This window comes from Crinia signifera, chromosome 2 (genome assembly GCF_055691185.1).
Source record: "Crinia signifera chromosome 2, ASM5569118v1, whole genome shotgun sequence".
Classification (NCBI taxonomy): Eukaryota; Metazoa; Chordata; class Amphibia; order Anura; family Myobatrachidae; genus Crinia; species Crinia signifera.
This window is the reverse complement of record NC_139218.1, coordinates 141,044,795-141,068,677: the sequence shown is the minus strand read 5'-3', so window position 1 is coordinate 141,068,677 and position 23,883 is coordinate 141,044,795. Positions and strand designations below refer to the sequence as shown.

Genomic DNA, 23,883 nt, shown 5'->3' with positions numbered 1-23,883 from the left:
ATCCAAAGGTCGGAAAAACAAGAATATTGAATAGATTGAATGTGAATTCAAACTATTCTACCCGAAAACGGACAATAATTCTGAGGATCGGAAATATCAGCCTGGATTGAATACTCCCCTAAATCTGAATTTCAATAAATTTTGAGAAAATAGGTTCATAAAATGTACCAATATATACACATGTGCACATAATACTTTCATGTTTTACTTTCAGTTGCTCCCCAGCCAAACTCAAAATTATCATATTTGGTCTCTTCCCTATACTCACCTGGTTGCCCAAATATAAGATAAAGCAATATGCCCTTCTAGATCTGCTTGGTGGAATTAGTGGTGGTTCCATCCAGGTGCCTCAAGGTTAGTAGCATTTCAGTCATGGACATACATTTTACTGGCAGTTGAGAGAGATAATGCCAGCTTTCCTTTATGGTTGCAGGTATGGCTTTTGCTCTTCTTGCTAATCTTCCAGCGGTGAATGGCCTGTACTCTTCCTTCTTTCCCCTTGTGGCGTACTTCTTCCTGGGAGGGATTCCACAGATGGTGCCAGGTAAGATATTGCCGATGTCATCATATGTGATAGTTGTGACCCATATTTGTTATTTCCTATCTCTATAATATGTGCATTTGTTTTTGAAGGCACTTTTGCTGTCATTAGTATCATAGTGGGAAATGTATGTATGCAGCTGGCTCCTGAATCTGAATTTCAGAAACATAATGACACCTCAAATGCTACAATCACAGATACTGTGGCCATGAATGCTGCAAGGATGCAAATCTCAGCCACATTAGCATGTCTGACGGCAATTATACAGGTCAGTGTCACGGTGTCATCACAAATGCCAAATAAAATAAGAGTCATAGATATGGCATCTCTCTTATAACTCTATCAGTACTAGTAGATGACAGTCAGTTGTGTCTAATTATTCATTAATTATCTTGTCTCCTATAAGATTGCCCTGAGCTTTGTGCAGTTTGGCTTCGTTGCCATTTATCTTTCTGAATCCTTTATCAGAGGTTTTATGGCGGCTGCTGGATTGCAAATTCTCATCTCTGTGCTCAAGTATATTTTTGGCGTCACAGTCCCATCACGCAGTGGAGTTCTGGCTATTATCTATGTAAGTATTTAATGAAAACCTCAGATTGTTAACAGATTGCCTCATTCATTAATAGGAGCTGACCATGTACACTTCTGATTGCAGACGTTCATAGACATCTGTAAGGAACTTCCACATACTAATGTAGCATCGTTAATCTTTGCGTTGGTCAGCTTAGTGGTACTCATCGTTGTGAAGGAACTGAATGCAAAATTCATTGACAAGTTACGCTTTCCCTTCCCCACGGAGATGGTTGTTGTACGTATTTTTTCGTTCCTTATGAGGTGGACTTTAAATTGACTGTGTTGTGCTCATTTACTTAAGCATATATTGACTTACCTTCATATTTTGCGTTGGATGGCATGAGTTAATGGGTAGGATGTGGGAAGGTGATCCATTGTTCTGGGAGTCTCAGGGGACAACCATAAATTTAGGAGTCACCTAGAGTTGGAGGGAGAGTGGGTAGGTATACGTACAGTATGTGACTTAGATATAATTATCTGCATTTTTATTTCAGGTCATAGTCGCTACAGCCATTTCTGGTAGTTTGAATCTTCCAGAAAAGTACAACATGAATATAGTTGGCCCTATCCCATTGGGGTAAGTACTTAATGTCTGTACTGGCAAAAAGACAAAAAATGAATGGATACTACTGTATATAGAAGGAAGAAATCTATGTTAAGTCTCTTACATGCCAATAAATATTTAGAAGTCTACTTACCTAGTGACACAGGTGGGAGGGGTCAGAGTTCAGATCAACTGTCATTAAATGCCAAAGTGATGATATGATAATTGCTGCATTAATTAAATTGTTTTATCAAATTTTTCACCAAAATAATTAGTGTCTGATAGGGTTAATTTTCTAATGAAGTCACAATGGGACTCTAGGCATAGCGTGCAACTACGGTGTCCAGAGCATTTGCATGCTGGGGCGGGTGCATCATGTCATTAGGCCCCTGTAAGCCTTGTATGCATTGCAGGGAAGCACCACTCTGCTGCTATCTACTGTTGCTGTGCCTGTCCAACTGTATTGCAGACAACAGCAGAGCAGAAGCATCGAGCCACTTCAGCGGATACGGTATACATGGTAGGCAATGTCTAGGTCAACAGTCACTAGGTAGACCCCTAATGGTCAACATAGACTAGCTCAACACCTTGAAATGGTCGACATACCCAAGGTCGGCATTGACAAAAGGTCAACATAAGCTTATGGTCAACATAGACATGTTAGCCATTAATTAGGTTGACATGAGTTTTTCACAGTTTTTGGTGTCTATGTCGACATAGACACCATATTAGTGTACCAAGTCCCCTCACATGGCTCGCTGCACTCGTGTTTCGATCATGGTGCCTACCTGTGCTTGGCACACTATTATATTCCCACTCTATGCCCACTTTGATAGCAGAGTATGAACAACCACCTTTAAAAAAAAAACCTTGAAAACCTTATGTCGACCATAAGCTTGTTTTGACCTTTGTCAATGTCGACCTTGGGTGTGTCAACCATGTCACTGTCAACCATTAGCGGTCGACCTAGTGATTGTCAACCTAGACATTGACTACCCAGTGACCGCATATCACTACGGCAACAATCCGATCCCCCAGTCAGTTCTGCTGCTGCTACTGCTGTAGTTAGGAAACATTTTTATCCTGCTACAGCAACAAATCCAGTGGCAGAACCCCCCTTCCCCCTGCAGTACAAGTAACAGATATATTGGTAACCCTTTGAGTGCCAAGTGAATTTGACAAAATAGGTGTGAAACTTGCCAAGCAAACATTTTATTCGTCATAATGACCTGTAATGTTTATCTTTTCTAGGAAATGTAATTTTGTTTACACAACATTTTTTATTTGAATATATATAACAAATTTTAGACTCTGGCATTTTTAGTGGATATTTTGAACATCTCTCACAGAGATGTTGGCACTCAAAGGGTTAAAGATATGGAAGATATTGATATCGCTAATGATATTACATGCATATCGTCCAGTGTGTACGGTCAATATTGATGCACGTGGCCATGAACGATATCGATCTCCCGCGGCAGGCATCGGCTAGTGTGCACCCAGCTATACTCACCAGTAAGATAGGGACACGGGGCTTTTATTTTAGAATTCTCATCTATCTCTTCTTTTGTATGGGTGTCGGACGTGTTCCCGACAGTCGGGATCCCGACAGTCGTTTACCCGACGTCGGGATCCCGACTGTCAAGATGCTGACAGCCAGGTGCCCGACGGCCATCCGCTATTTTCCCTCGTGGGGGTCCACGACCCCCATAGAGGGAGAATAGAATAGGTGTCTCGCGTAGCGTGCCACCGTGCCCGCAAGGGGCTTTTTTGCGCTCGCCATGCTGTCTGACTCTGGGCAGTCAGGATCCCGACGTCGGGATAATGACTGTCGGGATCCCGACTGTCGGAGTCCCATACCACACCCCTTTCATATATCAGCCTTTCAGCCCTTTGCACAACTATGCCAGATTTCTGCCTTTTCCTCTCTCTGCCCATCTTCTTTCAGTTCCAACTTTTCTGCCCATCCTCTGTGCCAGTGTAGTGGCCACCAACATAAATGTGGACATCTACCCATTATGTACATATGTATATATATTATAAATAGACATATAATGCTATACTGTCTATTCTTCATAGAAGGTACTTTATGTTGTGTATTTTGTCACTTGATATAATCCCCATGGGGAGCATTAAATTGTATATTGCTTACATAGAAATGCTTTTACAGAAAGCACTTCGAACTTTCATAGAAAGTAGGTAAAATTTATGATTTAAACATGAACAGTTGTCATGGAGAATTAACACCCCCCCCTCCAAAGGATTTGGACTCTTCTGCTATATACCCAGTTAGTGGGGTGTAGGAAAAGATTTAACTATTTCAGTGTCTGACAGGGGTAGGACTTTTTAACGTCCTCTGCGTGCACCCTAATAAAGTTGGGTAGCTCATAGGGAGAGAGGGAGGCAGCGTTGAGCGCTTGAGGAGACTTATAAGAACGCCAGCCGTTAGACTGTGGGGCAGTTCCCTGAGGTAACCTAAAAGGAGTAGAAGTGAGCAGGGCTGTCTGACGACCGGCGGCCCTAAGGAAGAAAAATTTTACTTACCAGAGGCTCTGGTGAGGGCGGCGGGGTCCTCTCAAGTCAGTGGCACTAATACTGAATGTGCAGATCCTGGAAAAGGAGGCGTAACCAGAGGGCGGTGCCATTACAGGGCGACAACAGAGGTGGGGCATGGCCTGACCTGCAAAATACAGAGAACGGGGAGTGGTGAGTGTTTGCCCAACCCCAAGGCAACTTGTACAACCTCCAAACAGCCCTAGTGCAGCCCATAGCCATAGAAGGAAGGCTGCAACAGAGATAGAATGACAAATACTATATAAGGACTCCCAGCAGCAGGATTACAGCGAGGGACAGAGTACCGATAGACCTAGTAACTTAAATGGCACACTTAACTCACACCTTCAGGGAAGATTTAGATCATTGTCCCTTATATAAAGAGACATTAACTAATTTAAGGCACACAGCAGAATAATTATCATCTATACTGACAGCAGAAAGCTACAGAAACATTACAGCAGCTGCAGTGCAGTGAAGGAGAGAGAGCCATTAATCAACCTTCGGTGATAGGGGCTTTTACTGAACCCGTTACACCCCTAATAGTCCTAGACTTTAGAAAATGAACTAGTGTAACTAAACGTCATACAGAAGGTGGCTTGATACAGTGTGCTAGTATATAGAGACCTCAGAACAAAGCTTTATTTATAATGTCAGTGTTCATCATTCCACAACTTCAGCGCTTCCATGTGTGATAATAATTTACACTTGCATGTATAGTATATGGGAGGACGCTCCCAGAGCAGCATATACTGAACAGAACACATTTACTTTAGAAGGAACCCTTTTTAAAGTACAGGAGAACATTTCTAATTTCAAGTAAACGTTTCCCAAGTTGGGTTAAGTATTTCTACAGTTTTATTCCGGTAAAAGGAAGTTGCAGGACTGTTACATTGTATCAAAAACTGACTTTAATTGTAATTGACTTCAGTAGTATTACTTGATCATTTCCTAAGGACTTACAAAGAAGTTTATGCCAGGAAATACATCTCCAGTTTTCTTCATGGACATTTTAAAGACTTTGTCCTAAAAATAAATAGATAAAGTCTTAATAGAATTACTATTTAGACTTTAGTCTGCTGCAGCTATTAACTTTAATGCATTAAAGTAACACTTTAAAGGTCAAAGGTCAAACCTGAAATTTGTTATCAATATTCATAATTGTAAGTTACAAGTTATTAATTCTGTATTCATATTTCTTATCTTGTACCTTTTGTTATTATGGTTATATGCTTTCAACCTTTTAGTATTTCAGAATTCATAGAAGTGTTCAGTACAATAAATTTCTCTTTATTGTAATTTTGTAAATGATTGTGTGAAAGACTGTATTGTTGTCTATGTAGCAATGAAATCAATGGTCTTGTGCAATTGAATACCGGTAAACCTGAGTAAAAAAGGAAGATACCTACCTATATCCTAATCCAGTGATGGCTATCCTTGACACCCCAACTGTTGTTGAACAACACATCCCAGCATGCCCTGCTACAGTTTTACTATTTGGCCATGCTAAAACTGATGCAGCGCATGCTGGGATGTGTAGTTCAACAACAGCTGGAGTGTCAAGGTTAGCCCTCACTGACCTAATCTAATACTTACCTGTGGGTTACACCAGTCTCTCTTCACTTTATCTGATCAAGCCTTTCTGCTCATCCTAAATACACTACCCTTTCTGCCCATCCTCTGTTTGCAACTACCTCTCTTCCTCTGCACTAGCCTGTTTCCCCACTGCATCTTTCCGTCACCCTCTCCCTGTCTCCAACTGTCTCTCCATGTCACCTTCTGTTCAGCGATAGATCTAGACTTTATTTTGAGGGTTGATGGAGGGAGGGGCTTAAAAATGAATCCAGACCCACAGCACAGCAGCCACTGCCCAGGGGTCCCAGAGCAGCCAAGTTCATCAGCAAATTAGCATTCAATAAATTTAGACTGTAGTAGACAGCATAATCAATGTAAGATATTGGAACCAGGTAAAGCTGTCATATGGGTAATACAAAGAGTAGGGCATAGTGATCACAGCCACACAATGCTTAGGGGGCAGTCGCCCCATTGCCCTCCATTAGATCCACCCATGTCTCTGCCTCTCTCTGTCTCCCTTCACCCTCTCTCTGTGGGTTATTTTGGTTCACTCTTTCTGACAAATTCCTTCTTAGATGGACAAAACCACATACTGCGCATGCACTGGCCCAAACCTCCATGGGCTGCAGAGACTTGATCGGGTCCCTGGGTTCCGGCACATGCGCAGAACCCGTTTTGTGGGCTGCTGCGCATTTGCGCAGAGAGAGGCATCCCGGAGGGAGGGAACACCTCCCAATGGGATGCCTTGAGTGACTGGCAGGTCAGACTTCCAATAGAAAATCCCTGTCAGTCACAGTAAAGCCAGAGCAGTCTCACAGACTGCATCTGGCTTCACTTTAGGCAGAGAGAGTGGCGGATCTTACCTGGGGTGGCTGCAGCCCATAGGTAAAAACCGCCACTGATACCATTGCAGTAAAAGTTGCTTGTACTAAATATGCACACAGTCTGATGTCCATAAATGAGAACAGTCTACTAGCAAGGGATATGACAATTTATCTTCAGTGATACTGTAGCTCAGTGGTTCCCATGTTTGGTTGAATCACATTGCCCTTGAGTATCAGCATTTGCTTCATGAGTTTTTATTGATAAATATTTAAAAAAAATTAAATAAAGTACATTTTGCCTACTTGTCATTCCTACAGTAGGTTTAGTTATGTGATGATGTATAGTTTTTAAGAGAAAATATAAAGAATAAAATGTAGATAAAATAAACTATTGACTGTAAACACTGATATAATGTGCATACTAATATGCTTGTGTCCTCAAACATCTCCCCTTCTAGAAGACTTCCTGGCATATTAATGAAAGATGTTAAATGAAAGTTGGTTGTTAGACCCCTAGGTTTAATAGTGCAGGACGGTTTTTGGGGGGGTTTGGTCGCACAAGACCTCTAGTCATAGAGAGGTGGACCCCCTTATGCAAATATTTATTTCAGTAATGAGCTGCTGGGGGTGTGCTACCATAGGACATGGAGATTGGTATGCAGAAAGAAAGAGAAGATGTCCTGTTTTTGGTGCACCAAAATGAAAGATAAAATTTAACTTTTATTATTTTAATAGTTAAGAACTGCGAGATAAAAATGACAACATATAACAAAAACAAGGGTGGGGTTCACACAATTTTTAAAACCAAGGTGGCAGGCAGATGTTGCAGGGTTGTTATGTAGTGCTTTTACTAGATAGTGTGTGTCTGGTCTGTCTAGATCTTAGATCTGATAGATCAGTCGGCGTACCTGAGCGGAGGTTTAAATGACCTTTTGTAATGATCGCTCCAGAGCCGAGTTAATCAGTGCCAATGTGTGGGATTAATATCCTTGATTATCCCTCTATCGGGTGCACTGATGCAAATAGGAGATCACCCTGTGTAGGTTTAGATCCGGCGTGAAAACGCTCTAGGATCAATATGGATGACTAGGCACCCCAGGGTGTCTCAGCTGCGTTTATTCAGGTGGAGCCGCCTCCTGGAGTTTACACACATGCAGCAGTCGGCACCATTGTGGGGACTGTCATGGTGTCTCACTCGCTCCTGAAAAACTCTATCTATATGGTCCCACTGCGGTAATTTTTCTGCAACAATTTACAGATCGCCCGGTGTGTATGGTCTTCTGATCTGGAAAACGTTCCAGTGCAGGACCTAAGTAAAGACACCACCGGTGTAGCAGGCTGTGCCAGAACACTTGGAGCCGCCTCCAGAGTGTTGCATATGTTGGATAGTATGCACAGGTAGAGAGACTAACGCAGCTTCGAGACTACACACAAATCAAAATACATTGGTATGAAAAATAACAAAAGTTGCAGACATCTGCCTGCGCACCGCTAGCCGGCACGCGCTTCGCAGATGATAGCTTCCTCAGGGCCAATCAGATCAAAGTCGCGATGGGTTTAAGTAGCAGTGATAATGTGTAATGCTCCAATGAGCTCTGTGCGTGCTGGACGCGCCTCCGGAAACATGTCCGGAGTCCGCCGTCCAATCCTGGCTGTTCGCATAGTGCGAGCCCCTGGACGGGGTCTCGTGTAGTTCCGGGATGTACGCAGGCGTGCTGGTAACGTTAGTAACCAGCGCTGCGTGTCATGGAGCGGGCGGTGCCTATAGTGAACGGCATAGTGGTTGTCATAGCGACCAGAGATGCCGTGTCTTGGTTGGTAGATGAGTCTGTTAACGGCGCCCATTGAGAACATTACGTTGCCATAGAGGTGGATGTTTGTAAGTCAATCCGAGCAGTTGATATGCGATCGCTTGTCTGATTCTTCATGTCTTAAATTGGACATTAACTTCGGGATACATTGAACCATCCACCCGGTGTGTATTACTGGGTTAGCGGCTGAGCAAAAGATGGTTTTCATAGCAACCGGAAATGCCATATTGTAACTGACAGGTATACTTGTTCATGGTGCTTACTGGAAGCCTCACGTAACCAAGAGGATTGATGTTTATTTGTCAATCCAAACTTATTAACGCTTTTTTCTGTTTAGTATCGTGCTGCCATGGAAGTTTATTATTTTATGGGTCAATCCTCATGGTCAATCATTTGTCTCTGTTATATTATCCATATGCTGCCATGTGTAAATATATAGATTTGTCAGCCTAATGTCCGATATGTGGCTGTGGGTCAGTGTCTCTACTGCCACGGTTGCCATATACACTGTAGTAATCTGGATAATGATTCTCCTGGGGATCATTTGACACTATACCCATTTTTATATTTTTATATATAGGGTACTCTATGATGGTTTATCTAGCAGGATTGGGTAGTGGCCTCCCTGCATAGTGGACCTGTCTGTAATATAAATTAATTGGAACAAAAAGAATCCCATTTAATAGGTGACTGACACTGTGGGTACATTTGTAATCATATCTGATGACTGGGATATCCAATCTCTCATCATTACTCATTATTATATAGGGGCATGGTGGCGAAAGAATCAGATGGTACATACATTATAAAAATCAATATAAATATGTGAACAAGGTGACTGAGTGAGATGTCATTTATGGTTAGTGTACACAGGAGGAACAAGTGGTAGGATCGTAGCAGTGCTATGGTTGTCATGTTGGTGTACATATAGTGGAAAAGAGTGAATGGACTCAAGGCCAGAAGAAACATGCCGTGGTAATGTGCCAAACACATAAAGAGAAACATACGTGAGAAAATTGTGTGAAAAAAGGGGGGACCTTGATGTGTTACCTTTATACGAAAAGGGTATTATGGTGAGAACATGTCAAATGACACAATATAAGTGAAAAAGTATTGAGGAATTGGTCCCACCTTATGGTGTAAGTGTGGACCGACGTGGTGTGATATCATGAAAATAGATGGACAATAGAAACTGATTATAAGTATGGTGGATGCCCAGATTTTTAGAGTAAAAAAATATAATATGGTAAAGAGAGGTATTCACAATACCGTCATATCTTATAGATCATCCAGTCACAGCAGATAATTTCCGTGGGTGGTCAGAGGATGACCGTAGGACAATATGGTAAGTATAACAGATCAAAAAGAGGAAAAATTTATGAGGTAAGTATGGTGAGAAGTTGTTTTATGAGAAAATAGACAGGGTTATCAGAGAAATGCGGAATAGCTATTTTCCTCATTTAGGCCTGAGGGTGACATGGTGCCCATCATAAAGATGAGTCTGGTTTCCTGTCTCAGGAGTTCAGCATCCATGTCTCCTCTCCTGATCCCCAGATTGACTCTGAGCATGCCATACGCTTTCAGACCGGTGGTTTTACTTTGGTGGTATTTGTAAAAGTGACGAGCAACTGGGGTTAGTACCTTCATGGCCTTCCTGTCTTTTTCTGCATTTTTAATGCTGGAGATGTGCTCCAGTATCCTTTTCTTGAGTGGCCTAATGGTTTTACCTATGTAGGTTTTATTGCAGGGGCATTCAAGATTGTACACTACTCCCGCTGTGTCGCAAGTGATGTAGTCATTAATTTTCCAGGTATGGTTGTACTTGTCCACATATTGTTGTTTTTGAATCATGTGGAGGCAGGCTTTGCAGGTTCCGCATTTGTAGAATCCCAATTTCTGTCGCAAGGGCTTTTTTAGTTTGTCCAAGTGACTGTGGACAAGAGTGTCGCGGATATTTCGGCTTCTTCGCCAACTCATTTGTATCTGATCTTCTAGTACCTTGGCCAGGTCTTGGTCGGTTTTCAGAACGTTAATATGCTTGTTAAGGATACTGTGTATTTGTCGCCACTCTTTACAGTATGTTCCAATAAATCTTACGGGATCTTTGGACACTGTGGTGTCTTTTTTACGTGGCACCAAAAGTTTGTCCCTCTCATAGGTTCGAGCCTCATTGTAAGCTTTTTTGATGCTCCTCTTACTGTAACCCCTTTCTGTTAGGCGGTTGCTTAATTCCCTCGCTCTATGCTCATAAGTGGCTTTGTCTGAGCAATTACGTTTCATCCTTAGAAACTCGCCTTTGGGGAGGCCTTTGATCACGGGGGGGAAGTGTGAGCTGGAATAGTGCAGTAGGGAGTTAGTCGAAGTGGGCTTGCGGTATAAGTCTGTGTGAAGGGAGCCGTCTTCCCTGACAGAGATGTGTAAGTCAAGGTAGTTGACTTCCTTCTGGCTAATTTCATAGGTCAGGTGGAGGTTCAGTTTGTTAGTGTTAAGCATCTCTATCATCTCGATGAAGAGATCTTTATCTCCCTCCCATAAAATTAGGAGGTCGTCAATGTACCTCAGCCATAGTAGTACATGATCTGTATACTTCTCGTTAGCCTCACTGAAAACGACTTCTCGCTCCCACCACCCCAGGTACAGGTTCGCATACGTGGGGGCACTTGTGCCCCCACGTATGCGAACCTGTACCTGGGGTGGTGGGAGCGAGAAGTCGTTTTCAGTGAGGCTAACGAGAAGTATACAGATCATGTACTACTATGGCTGAGGTACATTGACGACCTCCTAATTTTATGGGAGGGAGATAAAGATCTCTTCATCGAGATGATAGAGATGCTTAACACTAACAAACTGAACCTCCACCTGACCTATGAAATTAGCCAGAAGGAAGTCAACTACCTTGACTTACACATCTCTGTCAGGGAAGACGGCTCCCTTCACACAGACTTATACCGCAAGCCCACTTCGACTAACTCCCTACTGCACTATTCCAGCTCACACTTCCCCCCCGTGATCAAAGGCCTCCCCAAAGGCGAGTTTCTAAGGATGAAACGTAATTGCTCAGACAAAGCCACTTATGAGCATAGAGCGAGGGAATTAAGCAACCGCCTAACAGAAAGGGGTTACAGTAAGAGGAGCATCAAAAAAGCTTACAATGAGGCTCGAACCTATGAGAGGGACAAACTTTTGGTGCCACGTAAAAAAGACACCACAGTGTCCAAAGATCCCGTAAGATTTATTGGAACATACTGTAAAGAGTGGCGACAAATACACAGTATCCTTAACAAGCATATTAACGTTCTGAAAACCGACCAAGACCTGGCCAAGGTACTAGAAGATCAGATACAAATGAGTTGGCGAAGAAGCCGAAATATCCGCGACACTCTTGTCCACAGTCACTTGGACAAACTAAAAAAGCCCTTGCGACAGAAATTGGGATTCTACAAATGCGGAACCTGCAAAGCCTGCCTCCACATGATTCAAAAACAACAATATGTGGACAAGTACAACCATACCTGGAAAATTAATGACTACATCACTTGCGACACAGCGGGAGTAGTGTACAATCTTGAATGCCCCTGCAATAAAACCTACATAGGTAAAACCATTAGGCCACTCAAGAAAAGGATACTGGAGCACATCTCCAGCATTAAAAATGCAGAAAAAGACAGGAAGGCCATGAAGGTACTAACCCCAGTTGCTCGTCACTTTTACAAATACCACCAAAGTAAAACCACCGGTCTGAAAGCGTATGGCATGCTCAGAGTCAATCTGGGGATCAGGAGAGGAGACATGGATGCTGAACTCCTGAGACAGGAAACCAGACTCATCTTTATGATGGGCACCATGTCACCCTCAGGCCTAAATGAGGAAAATAGCTATTCCGCATTTCTCTGATAACCCTGTCTATTTTCTCATAAAACAACTTCTCACCATACTTACCTCATAAATTTTTCCTCTTTTTGATCTGTTATACTTACCATATTGTCCTACGGTCATCCTCTGACCACCCACGGAAATTATCTGCTGTGACTGGATGATCTATAAGATATGACGGTATTGTGAATACCTCTCTTTACCATATTATATTTTTTTACTCTAAAAATCTGGGCATCCACCATACTTATAATCAGTTTCTATTGTCCATCTATTTTCATGATATCACACCACGTCGGTCCACACTTACACCATAAGGTGGGACCAATTCCTCAATACTTTTTCACTTATATTGTGTCATTTGACATGTTCTCACCATAATACCCTTTTCGTATAAAGGTAACACATCAAGGTCCCCCCTTTTTTCACACAATTTTCTCACGTATGTTTCTCTTTATGTGTTTGGCACATTACCACGGCATGTTTCTTCTGGCCTTGAGTCCATTCACTCTTTTCCACTATATGTACACCAACATGACAACCATAGCACTGCTACGATCCTACCACTTGTTCCTCCTGTGTACACTAACCATAAATGACATCTCACTCAGTCACCTTGTTCACATATTTATATTGATTTTTATAATGTATGTACCATCTGATTCTTTCGCCACCATGCCCCTATATAATAATGAGTAATGATGAGAGATTGGATATCCCAGTCATCAGATATGATTACAAATGTACCCACAGTGTCAGTCACCTATTAAATGGGATTCTTTTTGTTCCAATTAATTTATATTACAGACAGGTCCACTATGCAGGGAGGCCACTACCCAATCCTGCTAGATAAACCATCATAGAGTACCCTATATATAAAAATATAAAAATGGGTATAGTGTCAAATGATCCCCAGGAGAATCATTATCCAGATTACTACAGTGTATATGGCAACCGTGGCAGTAGAGACACTGACCCACAGCCACATATCGGACATTAGGCTGACAAATCTATATATTTACACATGGCAGCATATGGATAATATAACAGAGACAAATGATTGACCATGAGGATTGACCCATAAAATAATAAACTTCCATGGCAGCACGATACTAAACAGAAAAAAGCGTTAATAAGTTTGGATTGACAAATAAACATCAATCCTCTTGGTTACGTGAGGCTTCCAGTAAGCACCATGAACAAGTATACCTGTCAGTTACAATATGGCTGTCACGGCAGAAGGGCTGGATGGAGTCGTGTGGTGCACAGAAGCTGGAGACGGACCAGGGCGAGTAGGATTGAAACGTGCAGGTTTAATAACTGATTTCATAAATAATAAGTTCACTTAAATACTTCTTTAAGTGGCAAAAGAATAAATCAATAAGTCCAGCACAATATACTGCCAGTGGTAATTCTGGAACCAGTCTTTAGGTGAGCCAGAGTACATAGAAGAAGATGCAGGAAGAGGTTGATTTGGTGAGGGAAGAAATGGATCCGGAAGACTGGAAGAGGATGGAATGGATGGATGATGAAGAAAGGGAATTCTGGAACAAGCAGGGACCAGCACTAGATAGCGCTTGCAGCATTGGTGTCAGGAGAAAACCTTCCTTGGATAAGGTGCAGGGAGCAAGGCACCAGAGTCAGGAGAGAGAACCAGGATCCAGGAGTCAGCTCTGAGTTGTGAACGACTCAGAAGACTCATTGCACTGACACGGATCAGCCTGGGCAGCTCCACTAAATCCCCAGGGAGTGGCTGCCATTGGCTGTCCGTGCAGGATGAGGAGGAACTCTCTACTCTGGCCCAATCCGCTACCTGCCCTTACTCAAGATGGCGCCGCCGGCCTCCCGGCGCCGCAATCGTCAAGGACGCTGCTACCTGATGCTCCGTCGCTGCCGCCTCTACCCAGCGCTGCCCCCACCTGCCCGCCTCAGAGTGGAGCCTGCACACGCTAGCCGGCGGCGGGCGCGGACGGGTGAGTACTGTACCCGCCGCGCTCCGTCGCGGCTGCGTGTGACAGTACCCCCCCTTTTCAGGGTGGCCCCAGGACGCCTATGGGCCTTGTGAGGATTTCGCTGCAGAAATTGCTTAATCAGCTTTGGAGCATGCAAATCAACGGAGTCCACCCAAGAGTTCTCTTCAGGACCAAAACCGACCCACTCCACCAGATACTGAGTACGAGCATTGCGGTGACGAGAGTCTATGATACGTCTTACCTCGAATTCGATCCCACTCTCGGAGTTAATCTTGGGTGGTTTGGGAACCTTCTTCTGATAAGAGTTCAATCTTAAAGGCTTGAGGAGGGACACATGAAAGGAATTCGAGATCCTTAGGGAAGGAGGAAGTTGAAGTCTATAAGCGACTGGATTAATGACTTGGGTGATAGCATATGGCCCGATGTACCGGGGAGCCAGTTTCATAGAAGGCAGACGGAGGCGTATATGACGGGTAGATAGCCATACCCGATCCCCGAGTTTTAATCTGGGCGCTGCTCTTCTTTTCCTGTCCGCCATTCTCTTGTATCGAGCAGAAGATTTAAGGAGAGCGGTGTGGACATCCGACCAAATCTTCGCAAAGCGTTGGAGGGAAGTGGTCGCTGCAGGAACTTCAGAAGAGGGTAATTCTGAGAAGTCTGGAGATCGTGGATGTTTACCAAATACGGTAAAGAAGGGCGTGGTTCCGGAGGAAGAGTGATAGGAGTTGTTATGCATAAATTCTGCCCACGGGAGGAGATCTACCCAGTCATCTTGAGAGGACGAGATGAACAATCGAATAAAGGCCTCCAAGTCCTGATTCACCCGTTCCGTCTGGCCGTTGGTCTGGGGATGAAAGGCAGTAGAAAACTTGAGATTAACCTTTACCGTGGCACAGAGAGCTCTCCAGAATTTCGCCACGAACTGTACTCCGCGATCAGACACAATTTCTTTGGGCAGACCATGTAATTTAAAAATGGTGGAAATGAATAGCTGAGCCAGTACTGAAGCAGAGGGAAGACCTTTTAGTGGGACGAAATGGACCATTTTTGAGAATCGGTCAACCACTACCCAGATTGCTGTATGACCTTTGGAAGGGGGTAACTCGCAAATGAAGTCCATAGATAGATGAGTCCAGGGTTCTGTGGGAATGGCCAGAGGACGGAGAGGACCAACAGGAGTTGTTCTGGGCACCTTATGCTGAGCACATTTTACACAAGACGCGATGAAGTTGGTGACGTCGTGACGAATGGTTGGCCACCAATAAGAACGTGACAGGAACATCAAGGTCTTCTGTATTCCTGCGTGACCTGCGAAACGGGAGGAATGTGCCCATGATAATATTTTTTTTCGCAGTTCGAGAGGCACAAACGTCTTGCCTGGAGGAGGAATTTGCTGTACGGACACTTGAGCAAAAACCACTGGATCAAGGATTGGACGAGGAAGAATCTCTATATCAGAAGTCGTTTCAAAGGAACGGGATAGGGCGTCAGCTTTAATATTAGTGGTGCCAGGTCGAAATTTAATTTGAAAATTAAAACGTTCAAAAAACATAGCCCATCGGGCTTGACGAGCAGTGAGGCATTGAACTTGTTTGAGAAAGGACAAATTCTTGTGATCTGAATACACGGTGATCTTATGCCGCGCACCCTCCAGAAGGTATCGCCACTCCTCTAACGCAGTTTTGACAGCAAGTAACTCTTGTTCCCCAATGGGGTAATTCTTCTCTGCCGGAAGGAATTTTTTGGAGAGGAAGGCACAAGGATGTAATTCTTGATCCTCTCCTTTTTGTGACAAGATGGCCCCAATACCTTCCGAGGATGCGTCCACCTCGAGGATGAAGGGCTTGTCGAGATCTGGTTGGAGGAGAATGGGTGCCGTCATAAACGCCCTCTTTAACTGTTGGAAGGCTGAGAATGCTTCTGGCGGCCATTGACTTGGATCAACTCCTTTGTGGGTAAGAGCTGTGAGGGGAGCAGCGATGGTAGAGAAGTTCCGGATGAATCGCCGGTAATAATTTGAGAATCCTAAAAATCTCTGAATTCCCTTGAGTGTCGTGGGGGGTGCCCAGTCTTGGATCGCTCTCACCTTCTCTGGATCCATCTCGATACCAGTAGCAGAGAGAATGTGGCCTAAGAATGGAATGGAGGTGACTTCAAAAACGCATTTTTCCAACTTACAGAATAGTTGATTTTGACGAAGACGTCGTAGCACCTCGGACACGGTCTGTCTGTGATGTTGAAGATTGGAGGAGAAGATGAGTATATCGTCTAGATAGACTACAATGGAATGGTACAGCAAGTCCCGGAAGATATCATTCACGAACTGTTGGAAGACGGCAGGGGCGTTGCAAAGGCCGAAGGGCATTACCAGATATTCATAGTGACCGTCTCTTGTATTAAAAGCCGTCTTCCACTCGTCACCGGAACGGATTCGTATCAAGTTGTAGGCCCCTCGTAGGTCCAATTTGGTGAAGACAGTCGCTCCTCTGATCTTATCAAACAGTTCTGTGATAAGGGGTAAGGGATAGCGATTCTTTATAGTGATGTCGTTCAGACCTCTATAGTCGATACAAGGCCGAAGACCGCCATCTTTCTTTTTCACAAAGAAAAACCCAGCCCCGGCCGGAGAGGTAGAAGGTCGGATGAACCCCTTGTTTAAGTTCTCTTGGATGTACAAGGACATGGCCTCAGTCTCGGGTAGCGACAGAGGATAGATGCGGCCACGAGGAGGAAATTTCCCAGCCATCAATTCTATTGGGCAGTCCCAAGGCCGGTGGGGAGGTAAAGTGTCAGCACCTCCTTTACTGAAGACATCTGTAAATGGACGATACGGTACGGGTATAGACAAGGGTGGAGCTGAAGAAGATGAAGAGCAGTTATCCTCACATTGTGGATGGGTCTGGTAGACCGGAAGGATCTGAGGAATGCAAGTAGACTGGCAGACTGTTCCCCAGGCCTTGATCTCCATAGTGGTCCAATCAATTTGTGGATTATGTTTGGAGAGCCAGGGAAGACCCAGGACCATTTGATGAGAAGATTGTGGAAGAATGAAGAATTGAATGGTCTCTTGATGTAAGGCTCCGATGAGCAACTTCAGCGGAATGGTTTGATGAGTGATTTGTCCACTCCGAATTCGACTCCCATCCACAGCCGTGAGGACCAGCGAATGATCCAGAGGTTGCACAGGCAGGGCATGCTGGTTGACAAAAGAAGAAGAAAGGAAGTTCCCCGCTGCTCCAGAATCCAATAAGGCCTGAAGTCTTCTCTCGCCTTGGGGACACACAAGAGTCACTGGAATAGTAGAGTCAGTAGAAGAGGGAGATGAAAACAATACTCCTAATCGGACCTCCCTCGGGGGGATTAGGAGCGGTCGTTTCCCGGCCGCAGTGGGCAGGCAGCCAATAGGTGAGCAGATGAGCCACAGTACATACACAAATTCTCTCGCCGTCTTCGGAACTTCTCCTCGAGGGACAGGCGGGAACGATTGATTTGCATGGGTTCATCAGCTGGTGCAGCCGGCGAAGGAATTGCCTTGGGACCCGGAGCAACATTGGGAGAGAAACGAGGACGAAGGCGATCAGAACGATTCCTCTCAAGTTGGCGTTCTTGGAGTCGCAGGTCGACTTTGGTACATAGGGAGATGAGTTCTGCCAGGGTGGAAGGAGGATCGCGAGTTGCTAACTCGTCTTTGATGCGCCCAGCCAGACCGTTCCAGAAGGCAGATACGAGAGCCTCTTCGTTCCAACGAAGTTCGGACGCCAGGGTTTGGAACTGTACGACATATTGTCCCACAGGGCGACTGCCTTGACGAATCCTCAGGATCTCCGTGGCTGCAGAGGACACTCTGCCGGGCTCGTCGAATATGCGACGGAAGGAGGCCACAAACTCTTCATAATCATTGAGAAGAGGGTCCGCACGCTCCCAGAGGGGGGACACCCACTCCAGGGCTGGACCAGCCAGTAGGGATACGATGTAGGCCACCCGGGTTTTGGGCGAAGGGAAATTGGAAGGCTGGAGGGTAAAATGCACGTCACATTGATTTAGGAATCCTCGACATCCTCTCGGAGACCCGTCATATTTACTGGGTGTCGACAGCTGTAGATGGTGAGGAACAGATGGACTCGCAGGAGCAGGAGGGGCAGAGACTCCAGCAGTGGGTGCGGCCGAAGCTGAGGGAGCCGCCTGAGGTGGTGACAAGGACTGGAGGAAGTGAGCCACTTGACGCTGGGTGGTTTCTACTTGTTCCAGGCGAGCCATGATGCCTTGAAGAACATCCGTCATGGAAGCCTGTGCTTCACCCGATTCCATCGGGTCAGTGCAAACTGTCACGGCAGAAGGGCTGGATGGAGTCGTGTGGTGCACAGAAGCTGGAGACGGACCAGGGCGAGTAGGATTGAAACGTGCAGGTTTAATAACTGATTTCATAAATAATAAGTTCACTTAAATACTTCTTTAAGTGGCAAAAGAATAAATCAATAAGTCCAGCACAATATACTGCCAGTGGTAATTCTGGAACCAGTCTTTAGGTGAGCCAGAGTACATAGAAGAAGATGCAGGAAGAGGTTGATTTGGTGAGGGAAGAAATGGATCCGGAAGACTGGAAGAGGATGGAATGGATGGATGATGAAGAAAGGGAATTCTGGAACAAGCAGGGACCAGCACTAGATAGCGCTTGCAGCATTGGTGTCAGGAGAAAACCTTCCTTGGATAAGGTGCAGGGAGCAAGGCACCAGAGTCAGGAGAGAGAACCAGGATCCAGGAGTCAGCTCGGAGTTGTGAACGACTCAGAAGACTCATTGCACTGACACGGATCAGCCTGGGCAGCTCCACTAAATCCCCAGGGAGTGGCTGCCATTGGCTGTCCGTGCAGGATGAGGAGGAACTCTCTACTCTGGCCCAATCCGCTACCTGCCCTTACTCAAGATGGCGCCGCCGGCCTCCCGGCGCCGCAATCGTCAAGGACGCTGCTACCTGATGCTCCGTCGCTGCCGCCTCTACCCAGCGCTGCCCCCACCTGCCCGCCTCAGAGTGGAGCCTGCACACGCTAGCCGGCGGCGGGCGCGGACGGGTGAGTACTGTACCCGCCGCGCTCCGTCGCGGCTGCGTGTGACAATGGCATTTCCGGTTGCTATGAAAACCATCTTTTGCTCAGCCGCTAACCCAGTAATACACACCGGGTGGATGGTTCAATGTATCCCGAAGTTAATGTCCAATTTAAGACATGAAGAATCAGACAAGCGATCGCATATCAACTGCTCGGATTGACTTACAAACATCCACCTCTATGGCAACGTAATGTTCTCAATGGGCGCCGTTAACAGACTCATCTACCAACCAAGACACGGCATCTCTGGTCGCTATGACAACCACTATGCCGTTCACTATAGGCACCGCCCGCTCCATGACACGCAGCGCTGGTTACTAACGTTACCAGCACGCCTGCGTACATCCCGGAACTACACGAGACCCCGTCCAGGGGCTCGCACTATGCGAACAGCCAGGATTGGACGGCGGACTCCGGACATGTTTCCGGAGGCGCGTCCAGCACGCACAGAGCTCATTGGAGCATTACACATTATCACTGCTACTTAAACCCATCGCGACTTTGATCTGATTGGCCCTGAGGAAGCTATCATCTGCGAAGCGCGTGCCGGCTAGCGGTGCGCAGGCAGATGTCTGCAACTTTTGTTATTTTTCATACCAATGTATTTTGATTTGTGTGTAGTCTCGAAGCTGCGTTAGTCTCTCTACCTGTGCATACTATCCAACATATGCAACACTCTGGAGGCGGCTCCAAGTGTTCTGGCACAGCCTGCTACACCGGTGGTGTCTTTACTTAGGTCCTGCACTGGAACGTTTTCCAGATCAGAAGACCATACACACCGGGCGATCTGTAAATTGTTGCAGAAAAATTACCGCAGTGGGACCATATAGATAGAGTTTTTCAGGAGCGAGTGAGACACCATGACAGTCCCCACAATGGTGCCGACTGCTGCATGTGTGTAAACTCCAGGAGGCGGCTCCACCTGAATAAACGCAGCTGAGACACCCTGGGGTGCCTAGTCATCCATATTGATCCTAGAGCGTTTTCACGCCGGATCTAAACCTACACAGGGTGATCTCCTATTTGCATCAGTGCACCCGATAGAGGGATAATCAAGGATATTAATCCCACACATTGGCACTGATTAACTCGGCTCTGGAGCGATCATTACAAAAGGTCATTTAAACCTCCGCTCAGGTACGCCGACTGATCTATCAGATCTAAGATCTAGACAGACCAGACACACACTATCTAGTAAAAGCACTACATAACAACCCTGCAACATCTGCCTGCCACCTTGGTTTTAAAAATTGTGTGAACCCCACCCTTGTTTTTGTTATATGTTGTCATTTTTATCTCGCAGTTCTTAACTATTAAAATAATAAAAGTTAAATTTTATCTTTCATTTTGGTGCACCAAAAACAGGACATCTTATCTTTCTTTCTGCATAGGTTTAATAGTGTCCAGTCTATGGATCCACTTTGTTTTCATTTGTAACAATTTCTTGTGACGATCTCGCCCTCTTGGATTTTACACTCAGATGGAACGCACAGTCAGCGCCATTTCTGGGTACGGGATCCCATCTGGGCATGTTATCATAGTGACATATGCGATCCCTCTGTGTGCAGCGCACCGTCATGATATCCCGCCTCTGTTTCCGGCTTCCGGCCGGTGGTTTAGGTACTGGGAAGCTCACTGCGCTCAGACCATGTGAGATGCACTGTTCTCCACAGTGTGGTCATAGTTTAGGGACGGCATGTGCGTTCCACACATGTGGAACACACCGCCATCTTGTCCCTTTCATAAATGTATATGCAACCGCTTGCGCTCTACCTGCGTGGAATGCACTACCCCTACATTAATGATTGGCATTTATTTTATAAGGGGGGTTTTGGGTAAGGCGCTAGGATCACTATGTGTGCGGGAGCTGCTCAACTCGAGTGGTCTAAGCTCATTCAAGTGCAGTACAGAAGAAGGATAGTTAAACGCTTACCTAGTGTGTGTTGTTAGTGGTATATATAAGATGCATATGCAGTAAGAAAAGAAAATATGTTTATATGTTTATAACAATAGGTATTTACAGTAAGTTGGGGTAAACAAAATAGGGTGTGGGTGCCCTGGGCACAAATGTTACTCTGTAATAGAGTTGGTGGTGATAAGTCAATGACATAGAGTTGGTGGTGATAAGTCAATGACTGACACATCCACGGCCAAGTCTCCTCCCCTCTGAGTTGAGCGCACGGACACCTGGCAACGTCATTCCGGGACAAGCAGCACACAGCTAATCACCGCTACCCGGAAGTGACGTGCCAGCCGCACAGTCCGTGGAGCCGGGCAGGCGGGCAGCGGCGGACAGCACGTCCATCCCCAGCCACACCATCTGTTGGATCCAGCACCCACCAGGCTGGAGCATACAAGACCGACGAACGCAATACACGGTTCGGCACACTGAGCTTCGTCACGCACCTTTGCCGCCGGCTGACTGGGTAAGTGGTAAGTGAGTGGGACACCGCTCACTGCCATCACACCCCCTCACCGCAATAACATTAACTCGTACGGCACCTCAGGCTCCCACCACGTATTCCGCAGTGCATGGGACATAAACCTAGGAGGTTTATGGTAACAAAGGGATCCGCTGATTCCCTCATTCCCCACAGGGGCCCAGCACACCTTCCCACTCCACCATTACTTTGAGACATAAACTGCAGGAGGTTTATGGTAAAAAGGGGTCTGCTAACACCCTCATTCCCCACCAGGGCTCATTGTCATTGACTTATCACCACCAACTCTATTACAGAGTAACACTTGTGCCCAGGGTTTACCCCCACTTACTGTAAATACCTATTGTTATAAACATATAAACATATTTTCTTTACTTACTGCATATGCATCTTATATATACCACTACCAACACCCACTAGGTGGGCATTTATTTTATATTGAGGTCTAGATTTTATACTTACTTTTCTATATATCATATAGCTAGTTTAGCATTCTTAGATTTTTAGGCTCTTTAAACCACTTGTCTCAATGTATACAGGTCCATACCCACAATAGTTAACCATTCACTTTGACCACTTTTATATTAGACTATAGGTAGGGTTCATTATCTGGGCAGCTGTGTCATCATAGTACCCAAAGTTTACAATGCTTGACAGAAATTGCACAATAAATTGAAATTGCAAACAGAAAAAGTGAGTCCTATGCAAACCATAATGCAAAAAGGTTGCACAACAAGCTTCCCCATCCATTGGACCACTGGTCTGGGTTAGCCCAAAGCGCGCAGATCCACACATTAGCAAGCACCAAAAGATTAATCACATTTAAAGACATACCTATGTAAATCAGACACAAAATTTCTAAATAAACAAATGCACAAAGACAGTACAGGAATCACTCAGAGCATGTCAGCACTAAAGAAATATGCTTAGACTATTTTTCTCATTGAGTCCCCTGGATGCTACAGTGTCCAGGCTATTGATGCAAAATGCCTCCCTCTTCAAAAGGGCCACCCCTTATGGATGGTGGGATCCAATTAATTTCCATGTAGTGCAAGGTGGATGGTTAATATTGGACTGAAAAATGTATTTTTAGCCCTGGTGAGGCATCTTTCTATGATTTTTGTGCTGTATCCCCTCTCTCTAAATCTCTCAGCACATTCCTGTAATTGGATTTCAGCTATCTTCATAACAGAGTTGTCTCTGAGAACTCGCCAAAACTGCGAGATTGTTAAATTCTATTTTAGAGAGTCCGGATGATGGTTGGAGGCCCACAGCAAAGTACTTCTGTCTGTCGGATTTTAATAAAGTGTAAAGCCCAAAACATATCCTTTTTCAGGATTGTAACGTCCAAAAAATGTATGGTTTCAGAATCACAAGCAGATGTGAATCTCAGAGGGGTAGATAATTGGTTTAAAGTACTGACAATGTTCTGAAAAGATTCAGCACTGCCTAACCATATTAAAAAGACATCATCGATGTATCTCTTGAAGTAAAGTAATTTGTCAGAATATTGCTGTAATATGTATTTCTGTTCATATTGGTACATATGCAGATTGGCAAAGGACGGGACCACATTGAACCCCATTGCCGTCCCTGTCAACTCTCCTTGGTACATAAAGTGATTTTGTTCTAACACCAATCCTAATAAGGACCACATAAACTCAATGGGAGGTCCTGTAGAAGGACCCTTCAACATAGCCATTTTCACAGCATCCATGATGTTTGTTTAAAGTGAGTTTACATCAAGGGTGCACAATACACAATCTTGGCATAAAACACCTAGTTTTTTTATATCCTGTAGGAAATGCATAGTATCTCTGATTTCAGTGTTTTGTACTAGGGGCTGTAGGTAATAGTCTAAAAATCTAGCCAGGGGTTGAATTACAGACCCTCTGGCCAAGAATTTAAGCCATCCGGGTAAATTGAGGAGAGATTTGTGGACTTTTGATAACGTATAAATTAATGGACAAATAGGATGTTCTACTGTTAAATAGTCTGTTGTATCCTTATCAATCTACCCCTGCAATACCCCAATTGTAAGTGTATCTTCAACTTTCCGATTTATGCTGTA

General features: G+C 44.8%; 1 protein-coding gene across 1 annotated transcript in view; it reads left to right on the top strand.

The window, feature by feature from the left end:
- The window catches only part of SLC26A9 (solute carrier family 26 member 9), a 164,693-nt gene that overhangs the window by 77,693 nt on the left and 63,117 nt on the right, over positions 1-23,883 (top strand). The window contains exons 3-8 of the mRNA XM_083173028.1: positions 215-354; positions 434-544; positions 634-809; positions 948-1,112; positions 1,197-1,349; positions 1,609-1,691. Coding sequence (XP_083029154.1) covers positions 215-354; positions 434-544; positions 634-809; positions 948-1,112; positions 1,197-1,349; positions 1,609-1,691 — 828 coding nt within the window. The remainder of the gene's footprint in view (positions 1-214; positions 355-433; positions 545-633; positions 810-947; positions 1,113-1,196; positions 1,350-1,608; positions 1,692-23,883) is intronic.